Source organism: Typopeltis vanoorti, chromosome 14 (genome assembly GCF_054136105.1).
Source record: "Typopeltis vanoorti isolate ZY-2024b chromosome 14, IOZ_Tvanoo_1.0, whole genome shotgun sequence".
In the NCBI taxonomy this organism is placed as follows: Eukaryota; Metazoa; Arthropoda; class Arachnida; order Uropygi; family Thelyphonidae; genus Typopeltis; species Typopeltis vanoorti.
In genome coordinates, this window is record NC_143562.1 from 76496933 (window position 1) to 76508978 (window position 12046).

General features: G+C 37.2%; 1 protein-coding gene across 2 annotated transcripts in view; it reads left to right on the top strand.

Annotated features, from left to right (window-relative positions):
* Positions 1-12046, top strand: part of LOC150099687 (lipid transport auxiliary protein 1-like) — a 110765-nt gene that overhangs the window by 34191 nt on the left and 64528 nt on the right. For both annotated transcript variants that reach the window (XM_090403523.1, XM_090403522.1), the window contains exon 3: positions 7880-7981. In XM_090403523.1, the coding sequence (XP_090259649.1) occupies positions 7880-7981 (102 nt within the window). The remainder of the gene's footprint in view (positions 1-7879; positions 7982-12046) is intronic.

Below are 12046 nucleotides of genomic sequence, written 5' to 3' on the forward strand. Positions count from 1 at the left end.
CAGACAGAAGCAAGTGTGTGATAAGAAAAATAAGAGTATGATCAGGAATGTAAGAAAAATGAAGGAGCGAGTGTTGTACGGAGATTCATTAGTAAGAGGTGTAATAGATGAGAATTTGACAAAATCGTACTCACCGGGTGTGAAAATTAAGGATGTAAGCGAGTCTATTAGAGTGCAAAAGCAGAGGGTGAAAGAAATGATAGTAGTGGCAGGAATGAATGATTTAAGAGGAGAAAAAATTGATGTGAGAGAGGACTTGAAGGAATTACTAGAGGTAGCAAAAGAAAAGAGTGAGAGAGTTAAGTTAGTGAGTCTGTTGCCACGGTATGACAGAGAAGAGTTGAGAAGGAGGGCCATAATTGCAAATGACTCTATGTGCAGGTTATGCAGGAGGAGTGGTGTGGAGTGAGTTTGATGGGCAAAAGGATTTATACAAGATGGATGGTTTGCATCTGAATGGATTTGGTGTGCGGAGACTGGAAAAAAGTGTTGCTGAATGAAGTGAATGTGCAGAATCAGGGAAACTAGAGCTATTAAGGGGGGGTGGTGGATATGCAGACATTAGTGAGGCAGTTGAGTGTAAAGAATGTGTATAATATGCCCGAGTTAGTATAAAGGACATCAAATCAGAATGGGATAGTTAGTATAAGGCATCAAGATAAGGGTGGGATTAACGGGCTTCTGTATTTCATGTATACTAATGCCAGGAGTATTAGGAACAAGAAGGAAGAATTTTTGGCCTTGGTTGTCTCTTCCCGGCCACAGGTTATTAGCATTAGTGAAACATGGCTGACAGAAGATGATATAGCTAGTGGGATAGAATGTGAAGGGTATAGTGTGTTCAGGAGGGACAGTGAAAATAGAATGGGGGGGGGGGGAGGAGTGTTATTGATGATAGCTGATGAACGCAGCCAAGGAGAATATAAGTTGAACTGCAAGATAGTGAAAAGAGCACATTTGAGGCTATTTGGTGTGAGATTGAGACTAGCAGAACTAAATATGCAGTTGGGTGCTGCTATAGACCAGGTGATGGAATAGATGGTGCAAATGGTATGCATAAGCAAATAGATGCAATGAGCGAAAGGAGGGTAATTATTATGGGGGATTTCAACTATGGTAACATTGATTGGAAGGAGGAGATGACATGGGAGGAAGAATTAGATTTTATGCAGTTATTAAGGGATAACTATCTGGTGTGATTGGTGTGAGATGGAGGCTATTTGGTGTGAGATTGAGACTAGCAGAACTAAATATGCAGTTGGGTGCTGCTATAGACCAGGTGATGGAAACATTGATTGGAAGGAGGAGATGACATGGGAGGAAGGAATTAGATTTTATGCAGTTATTAAGGGATAACTATCTGAGACAGCATGTAATGGAAAATACTAGCGGTTCGAGAGTGCTTGACATAGTAATTGCATCTGAGATTTGACTGTAAGGAATATGACCACGTTGCCACCAACTGGAGAGAATGATTATAAGGTCTTGAACTGGTAGGTGGCTAAATGTGTGGAATTTTCAATTAAGACAGGGTACATGTGGAATTACCGGGCTGGTAAGTATGATAAGCCTAGGAGATTGCTTGGTTCAGTGCCATGGCATGTAAAACTGCAAGGGCTGGATGCTGATAGTGCATGGGAGGTGATTAAGGAGCATTTGCAGGAGGTAATGGCTTACTGTATACCTAGAGTCTGAATAGTAAATCAAGTAGGGGTTAAATGGATGAATAACATGATTAAGCTTGAGCTGCAAAAAAAGAAACAACTGTGGAGGGAATTTAAGGAGAAAGATGGCCTGCAGGCACACGAACGGTATAAAGTGCAGGCCAGAAGTTAACGAGTGTGGTAAGAAAAGCAAAAGCGGATTATGAAAGGAAATCAGCCATGCAAGCTAAAGAGAATCCCAAACAGTTCTGTTTTTTTGATATGTTGCAAGTAAAAGAAAAAATGTATACGGCAGAATGATTTTAAGGAATACCGATGGTAGGGAAGTAACTGAATCAGTTGATATAGTGGAATTACTGAGCGAGCACTTTGCAAGAGTATATCATCCAGGTGGAGATATTGCAGGAATGAAGGAATCAATAGCTTATACAGAATTGTGGTGAATGCAGTGGTGGTGACTAGTCTATTACAAAACCTTAATGTGAATACATCTGTGGGACAAGATGGTATACCAGTTCAGGTCTTATGTAAAGCGGCTAAAGAATTGATCAGTGCCCTTGACCATTTTGTTTAAATTGAGTCTCAGGTCTGGGTTAGTTCTGAGGGGATGGAAAGAGGGGAAAATAGTTCCACTGCATAAAGGGGGTTCCAAGACTGCTGTTGCATATCAGGAGTCGTTGTAAGGTCTTGGAGAAAGTGGTCAAGAGAAAAATACAGGAATGGATAGATGAAAATGGGATACTGTATGAGGAACAGCATGGTTTTGTGAAAGGTAGATCATGCCTCAGTAACTTGCTCACGTTTTATAAAACAATGATGGCTGAACTGGATAAGGGTAATGGGGTTACAGTGATACTGCTGGACCTTGCTAATGCCTTTGACAGGATATCATATGGAATTCTAATCAGTAAATTGCAGCATATGGGGATGGATATAGGGTTGGTGAGATGGATAGGATGGTGGTTGATGGAGAGATATCAGAGAGTAGTTCATTCAGGAGTAGAGTTTAAAAGATGGCCTGTGACTAGCAGTGTGCTGCAGGGTTCTGTTCTTGGACCACTACTATTTAATTTGTTCATTAACGATATAGGAAAGGATCTGAGAGGAACTGTTCATTTGTTGCAGATGATGCAAAGTTGGATAGAGCAATAGTGAATGCACATGATGTCAAAATTTTGCAGGATGATTTGGATAGATTGGAGGACTAGGCTAAGGAGAATGGATGTCAATGTAATGTGACAAAATGTAAAGTTATGCATTTTTGGGGTGAAAAGATTAGCAGCGGTATACCACGTTGGTGGAACTGTACTCCAGGAGATTGACGAGGCCAGGGATTTGGGAGTGTTGGTGGATAGGGAGTTGAAGTTTAGGGGGCACATTCCAAAAGTGGCTAAATCAGCTCATCAAATCACTTGGTTACTAAAGAATACTTTGATGAGCAGAGACAAGTACGTTATTGTTCCTCTGTATCGAGCCTTGATAAGACCCCATCTTGACTACTATGCCCAGATTTGGGCACCAGGGTTTTTTCTCAATGGGGAAGAGGTGGAAATGATCCAGAGGTATGTGACCAAGATTATAGCAGGTCTATGGAATGAACCTTATGAGAACAGGTTGAAGATTTGTGGGTTGCAGAAATTGGTTGATAGGCAGAAAAGGAGTGATATGATTGAAACATTCAAATTACTGAAGAGTTTCTATAGGATAAATCCAGAAGATATTTTTGAGAATAGGACTGGTGGTGGGAGGACTAGGGGCCATCCATGGAAACTGGGCAAGAGTGTTAGAGCTAGGTTTTTTTTACTTGGAGTTTGGTAAATGTGTGGAATAAGCTGCCAGAGTCTGTTGTGGGTGCCATGACTGTGAATGAGTTCAAGGCAAAGTATGATAGATGCTATGTGAATGTTGAATAGTTGTTCTTGACATTGTTGTTTGGGACCTCCCCTCGATGAGTCTAAGGAGTCCTTGGAGTTGCCCGTAATAATAATAATCATTAAGAGGACATGTTTCTTTGTGCATAGTGTGTGAATATCTAACTCTGTGTACAGTTTTTAGTATATATCTAGGATATGATATTATTGTTAACTATGTCAAATATTGAAGTGGCATATACTGTATATATGCAAACAGACCCAGATTTCTGGAGGGGATGAAGCTGTAAAGAAAAATCCTTTACAGCTTCCCAAATTGTGATCCGCGGAAAGTGAATAAGTGTTCCGTGATGTCAGTGACCAAGCTGTGTATTTTCAAACATGGAAGTAATCCAGGAAAGGGAATACCACTGTTTATGACCGGTCATAAAAATTGCCTGCAAGCCGATTACAAAAATGGGCAGCATATCCTCTCTTCTCAAAACTGAATGAAATAACATCTGTGTTGCAAATGTTAGTGACCAACCAGCAAGGAAGTATAAAGAAAGTTTTTCCACTGAAATTGAAGATTCAAGGTAGTCTGTATCCAGTTCTCAAATCCAGTAATACTGAATACTTTCTTCTCAAGTTCGTATTGTAGGGTGCAAGTACTTGTTTTGAAACCGTAGTGCCGTGATTTTTTGAAAGTAATAGGCCTACAGATTTAAATTAACATGAATAAGAGACAAGGGACTTTGTTTAATTTTGGTGTTAAGAAATCTCTTATTGAAGGTGTTTATGATGCAACAGATAGTGATTCATCCACCTTCAGCCTACAAAGTGATCTCCACGATGTACAAAAGGAGAGGAAACCTACCAGCACACAGGAGAAAAAGTCTGCATTCACTCGTAGGTACTTATAATAATATCATAAATTTTTGGTGATCAAAATGGGATGTGTCAATGAAAATCAGCACAAATTAATTTAATGATGTTGGCTAGAGGAAACTTCAGTATGCTACAAGATTTCATTAGTCCAGTGATTGATAACTGATTTAAGTGTAATTTTATATTTGTCAACATGTCACACCTTATACATAAATATACTAATACTCTCTACGATTATGCCATAATTAATTATTAATACATCACAAAATAACCAAGGTGTTTCATGAAAATTTCAGGATTTGTGAAGTGTTCTGTCGTAGGAAAAATCTGGGAAATGTTACTTTACAGTATAAACCTTATTTATGACCATGATTTATACAAATTATTCTGAAAAGGCTATGGAAAAATTTAGTTATAAAATTTTTACTTAATGCAGCTCTATTACTTTCATACCACCTAACAGCAGCAGTCTATTCAAGGATCGCTGCACCTTTCACATCTTTCTTTGTTTGCTATTGAAAATGGATGTACTGTGCATTTGTATTCATACCCTTTAATAATTTTTAGTGTTTGCTTGTGCTGTTGTAGAGCATAGTCATGATTGGGAAAAAGAACAGAAGTAGAAAAGTGAACCCATGTATGAAGGAGATGATTGTGATGGTGGGCACGAATGACTTGAGAGGGTGGCAAGAGATCTGAGGTTCATGCTTAAGATTGTATGGAATAAGACTCAGAGAGAGGGAAGATTGTGTGTGTGTTGCCCAGGTATAATAATGACGAGCTGAGGAGAAGAGCATTAATAATGAATAGTATGATAGCCAGAATGTGTCAAAAGAGAGGCTTGGAAAGTGTGGATGCTTGGAGGGCATTTGAGGACATTTTCTCTGAACAAGTCAGTGTGTCAATGCAGGGAAATTAGAATTATCAGGGTGGATGGTAGCAGGGGTCTCTTGTGGGAATAGGTGTTTGGGAGAAAGGGTAATACATCAGGTAATGCTGAATCCAGTGGAGTCTGGAGGGGGATAATGATAAGCAGTTAAAATCTCCCATAACAATCATTCTTCTTGCACTTGCCAAACTCAACTGCTTAAACATCTCTTGCTCCTTACCCTCTATGTGCCCTGGCTAGAAGCAACACCCCACTAAATATCTTGTCTTGCACACCTCTACCTCACACCATATGCTTTCAAAACCTTTAGTGTCACTGCCTTCCAAAGCCTCCACTCTTAAAGGACAAGTCATCACATATCATAAGCAGTACTCTACCACTGCATTTTCCCTTTCTATCCTGTTGAAAAATGCTGTATCCTGCTACTTCTGTTCCTTTTAGCATATCACCTTCTGTCAACCACATCTCAGAGATCCCCATAATATCAGAGAGTTGTGTATGGTGTGGCAATATCAAGGAGGCAGAAGGTTATAAGTGGGGGTTCCACAGGGCTCAGTACTGGGACCTATATTGTTTAACCTTTATATCAATGACATTGTTAGTAGATTGCAGGGGGGGATATTCAGTTGTTTGCAGTGTGAAGCTGGGAAAGTTTATTAGTAATTGTGCAGATGTAATAGTCCCGCAAGAGATTTTGAATAAACTGGCCAGATGGGCAAATGAATTGGGGTGTCAGGTTAGTGCAGCAAAATGTAAAGTCTTGAAGTTTGGGATACGTCGAGGGGAGGTTGCATACTCTATTTGAGGAGCTATACTGGAGGAAGTTAAGGAGGCAAGGGATCTAGGAGTGATGATTGACAGAAACCTGAAATTCAGGGAATGTATTGCAGAGGTTGTGAAGGTAACCCAGTAGTGTGTGTGTGTGTTTCATTTTATTATTTTTTCTTTTCTTTTCTCCAAACTTTCATATCTTCTAATTCATCTGGAAATTCTAAATTCATTTGGAAAAAGATAAATTACTAGATTTTTTTAAAAATTAACTGTGGAAAGGGTGCAGAGGCAGATAACAAAGATGGTATCAGGACTGTGCTAGTTATGAAGACAGGCTGAGGGAATGTGGACTGCAGAGTTTTATTATTTGATGCATGCGTATTTTTTATCACTGTATTGACCATTATACCAGCCATGATATGCATATACATGGATGGCCTGAAAAGTTCTCGGCTTCGACCATAGATGGCAACACTATCGGCATGATTTTTTTTTTTCTAAGTTGGTACATCTGTCATAAGCATCCATGTGAAATTGCAAGTCATTCTATCAAGTAATTTTATACAGCTGTCTGAAGCAAAAGTTTTGTCACCCCTTGAAATGGACGTGCGGTTATAAAATTCTTTGTAAAAGAAGGTTTAACGCCAAAAGAAATTCATTCAAAGTTCATAAAAGTTTATGGGCACTCTTCTCTTTCATTTTCCACAATTAAGAAATGGGTTTCCGAGTTTAAACGTGGCTGTACCAGCCTTGAAGATGATCCACGTGAAGGATGTTCAAAAAGTGTAGTAACACCAGAAATCATTGATCAAGTGCACGATATGATATTGGATGACTGGTGAGTCAAAGTACATGAAATTGCTAAGACTACAAGCATTTCAAAAGAATGTATAGGATATATTTTGCATGAAGAATTGCAAATGAAAAAGTTTTGTGCAAGATGGGTGCTGCGCTTACTCACAGCAGATCAAAAACGCACTCACATGAAAATCTCTGAACAGTGCTTGGAGTGTTTTAACAAAAATAAAACAGATTTTGTGCGTCGATTTATTATTATGGATGAGACTTGGATTCACCATTACACACCAGAATCCAAACAGCAGTCAAAACAGTGGGTCAAAAACAAGGTCATGACATCGATGTTTTGGGATGCTAAAGGCATTTTGTTTATTAATTATCTTGAAAAGGGTAAAACACTAACTGGGGTATATTATTCTAATCTTTTAACCAGACTAGATGAAAAAATTCCTGAGAAAAGACACAGTTTGCAGAAGAAAAAAATCATCTTTCATCAGGACATTGCACCTGCCCACAAAAGTGTTTTGGCAATCGGAAAATTAAGGGATCTGCACTATGAATTGTTGGAACATCCACCCTATTCCTCAGATTTTTCTCCCTCTGACTTCTATCTCTTCCCAAAACTAACTCTTCCTTGCTGGTCAGTATTTTTCGTCAAATCAAGAGGTGATTGCAGCTGTAGAGGGGTATTTTGCAGATCTTACTGAGAACCACTACAGGGATGGGATAATGGCGCTGGAGCATTGCTGGAATAAATGTATTAGTCTTAAGGGAAATTAAGTTGAAAATAAAAATAATTTTGAAATTATAAATTTGTTTTTTCATTGTTAGGCCAAGAACTTTTCAGATCACCCTCGTGCATCAACCAAAACATGGATCCATAGCATCCATTGAAATTGAAATAACATGGATAGAATCATAAAATGTTTGGTATATTTTATCCATATAGGCAGTTGCATTCATACGTGTGTGTGTATGTGTACGCTTTATTTTATTATTTTTACTTTTCTTTTCTCCAGACTTTCATGCTTCTTTTTATCTTTGGAAAGAGACAAATTACTAGATTTTCTTTAAAGTCAAGACGGGGACTTCACATAGATATTACATATGACTGTCCAAAGGTAAGAAAATAATCTGATTGTTTCAGCAGTGATTTTGATGTAAATTATTAATGTTCTAATGTATAAATTTTTTTTTTTTTAAAAAAAGTTCATCAAAAAATATAGTTATATGATAAATGGAAATTTTAGGGAATATGTGAGTTTTAAATGTGGAGAATGTTTTTGAAACTTTGTATTGCTGATCATCTTGTAAGTTGGTTAATTTTATATACCATCATTTTTAATTTTCTAATATATATATGTCTCACAATCTGTATTCAAGTTATTTAATGAGTGTGTAAAAAATGTTGAAAATATATGATTCTGCAGCCTAATTTTGCAAATGAAAAAAATAATTAATTTCATGTCTAATAATAGTATAATATAATCACTATCCATGCAGCTATAAGACTCATTGTAAAAAGTCCTCATTAACTGTCGCTGTTGTTTAGTATTCTGAAATCATATCATTTAGTAATGTACATGGATAAGTGATCAAGTTTGTATGTTAAAAGAGGAACTCCTTGCTTTATTGATCCAATTATAATTCATGTACTGTTCTTAATAATGATTTGTTATAAAATGACACTGAAATATTAGAAGAATAAGAGCCATTAAGAATTGATAATTTTTAATAATATAATTTTTTTATCAATCCCAACCACAAAAGATCATAATCTATAGTACATTTTAATACTGTAAGTGTGCTAAGAAGTCAGATAATCTGGAAATATTTTCCCATAGAGATCAAACATGGAATTCTTTCAAGCTACTTCAGGTCTCCAGCAAATAGCATGAGTAAGGAAAGTAAAGATTTAAGACAATTACAGTGTTTTCATCTTAAATCGTTCCTGAAATCTTATTCTGAATATAAGAGTCAAAAAATTTACTCTTCTTGTAAGAGCCAAAAGGCAGTACTTGTTATATATTGTTCATTATGGCAGTGATGCATAGTAAACAATGGTGGATCAATTTAACATGTAGGATTTGTGAGAAATATTCATTGCAAAGGGTGAGAGATTTATTGAAAGAGACTGAACCGGCAAGTGAGTGTAGGGAGTGTTTTGAAAGTGAGTGCCAGAAGTATGGGGGAAAGTAAGAATGGCAGCAAACAGTTGAATGACAAAAGGTTGGATAATGTAAGAATGTTGGCTAGATTGTTGAAAGTAATGTGGTAGAAGTGAGTGAGGGTGAACAAGGTATGAGTGATATGAAAGAAATAGTGGAAGATGAGGAGAATGATGAAATTGTAATGGGATAATATGCTTACATGGAGTCCTTCACAGACATAAAGTGTGGTAGAAGAGTTTGAGAAATACCTGGCAAGTGGTATGGCATAGAAGAGAAAGCAAAGTGCTTGAGGAGAGTGTAATGAAATTATGTTTTCCTGAAGCAAAGTTTAAGGACATTAGTGAGTCTGTTAAGACTCACTAATGGCAGAGAGGAAAAGTGAACCACATGGAACCCTGTTACATAAATTGAAGTAAATAGATATGGATAAGGATGTTACTGGTCAACAGACATCAAAGAGGTATTGAATATACCTACATTCCCCTGGAAATTGAATCCAGGGGAATGTAGGTAACTAGTGATATACCACAGAGCTCTGTACTTGGGCTATTACTTTCTACATCAGTGATATAGGAAATGATTTAAGGAAAAATTTGAGAAATATCCAGTTGTCTGTTGACAAAACTAAGTGATAGTTAAGAGTAATATGGAGATCCTGCATGATGATTTAAATAGCCTACTGGTTTGGTTAGCCAAGAGGTTAGCATATCCACTCTCCAACCAATAAGTCATGGATTCGAATCCTGCCGTGGGCATGAATGTTTGTGATTGCCTTTAGGTGTGAGATGAATTTCATTGCCTAGTATGAATCACCTTACTACTTATTGGAGGCCTGAAGCGGCTTGAAAAAAAAAAATCCTTAACTCGCTCAGAGTACTAATGTACTATATGGGAATCAGATTAAAAAAATGGCTGCATCGACAAAAGATAATTGTTGCCAGTTGAATGTGGCAAGATGAAGAGATCAGAAACTGTATATTACATTAGAACTGGATTTCAGGAAATTTAGATCAGGGATACTTGGGTTAATTGTGAACAGGAACTTGAAGCTTAATGGGCATATTACAAAGGTGGCCAGAATAGGCCATTGGTTTACTTGAATGTTGAACATACCAACAAGCAGGGATAGGGAGGTTGTTATTCCTCGTTATAAGACTTTAATAAGGCCACATCTCCACACAGGTGTGTCACCTGGATTCCTTTAGGATGAGGAAGCAGTGGAGAGGATACAGAGATAAGTGACCAAGATTGTGACTGTCCCAGAAATGCTCTCTGTGATTATATTTTGAAAATTTGTGGGTTTCAAGTGCTGCTGATAGACAGAAAAAAGAGGATATGATAAAACTCTTTTAATAAATTACATGTTTTTAATAGGATTGACAGAATTTTTTCAGTGCATGGTAGAAATGGGAGGAGAGAAAGAACAAGAGATCACCTCTGGAAATTGCATAAGTGATTAGCATGGGTCTGGCAACTAGAATTTTTTGCTTGAAAGATACTGAATGGGCAGAATAGGTTGCTAGAAGCCATTTGTGAGCATTTTATTGGTGAATGAGTTCAAGGAGAAGTGTCATAGGGGTTGCATGAATAATGGTTAGTGTGGACTTCCCATGAGTCTTTGCCTCCATGGAAATGACCTAGACAATGGCGATAACAATGATTAAAGAAATTTTTTTAGAATTCTCACATTTAGTTATATATATATAAATTTTTTGTAAATTGATATGACGAGAGTTATAGGCCAGTCTCTTTGTTCTTTCTTAATAGTTGTTTAGACCATCTCTTAGACTCATTTTTGAAGAGTTAAGTTAAGCAATTAAAAGAAAACGGAGAAAGGCTTGAAATGACATCAAACTAAGATGATCACATACTTTACAGGGGGGGGGGGAAGTCAGTGCAACAAAACTTCAAATAGGACTACAGAACTGGTACGTGACATAAAAGCATATAAAAAATCTGAGAAATTCCATCGAGTGGAAGTGACCTGCACCATGATCATTAAGCAACTAGCTGTTGTAGCATGACATTGCCTCTGGCACTTGTTATTCTATCTAGTCAAACATAATACTCTTTGGAACACCATCTGTACTTGCATCTCATCACTTCAACTTTTGCTTCCCTGGAAATAAAGTTTCACCTCAAAATCAGCAGTTTTCATCAATGGTGGAGATAAAGATGACTGTTGGAATCATTTGTGAGATTGAAAAAAGTAGCCTTCAAAATTGTTTTGAGATTTCAAAGGTGACTATATATTTACTGTGAATGAGGACTAATTTGTGTTGCCAAATGATGTACAAACTTATTTTAGTAGGCCTTAACTGTGGTGATCATTGAAACTGTAATTAAAAATTATTATTACAAATGTTTTGCTGTCACTTAGTTTGACAGGGTAGCATAGTTGGCATCAGGTTTGAATTAAGCCAAAAGTAAATGTTAGTAAAAACTGTGATAAAAATTCTGACAAAAAATTAATTTTTATTATAATAGTTTTCTTATTAATATATTTGTTTACTTCTTTATAGATGCTTTTTTTTTTAAATTTATTTTATTATTATATAAGTTTAGGCAGAAGTCGTGGCCGAGTGGTTAAGGCGACAGACTAGAAAAGTATTGGAGAAGTTGGTCAAGAGCAAAATACAGGAATGGATAGATGGAAATGGGATACTGAATGGGGGTGGACAGCAAGGTTTTTGTGAAGGGTAGATCATGCCTCAGTAACTTGCTCACATTTCATAATACAATGACAGCTGAATCAGATAAGGGTAATGGAATTACAGTGATACTGCTGGACCTTGCAAAGGCCTTTGAAGTACAGTTTATACCACATGGAATTCTAATCAGTTTGAATATACCACATGGAATTCTAATCGGTAAACTGCAGCACATGGGATGGATATAGGGTTGGTGAAGTGGATAAGAAGGTGGTTGATAGAGAAATATCAGAGGGTAGTTTATTCAGGAGTAGAGTCCAGAAGAAGGCCTGTGACTAGTGGCATACCACAGGCTCTGTTCTTG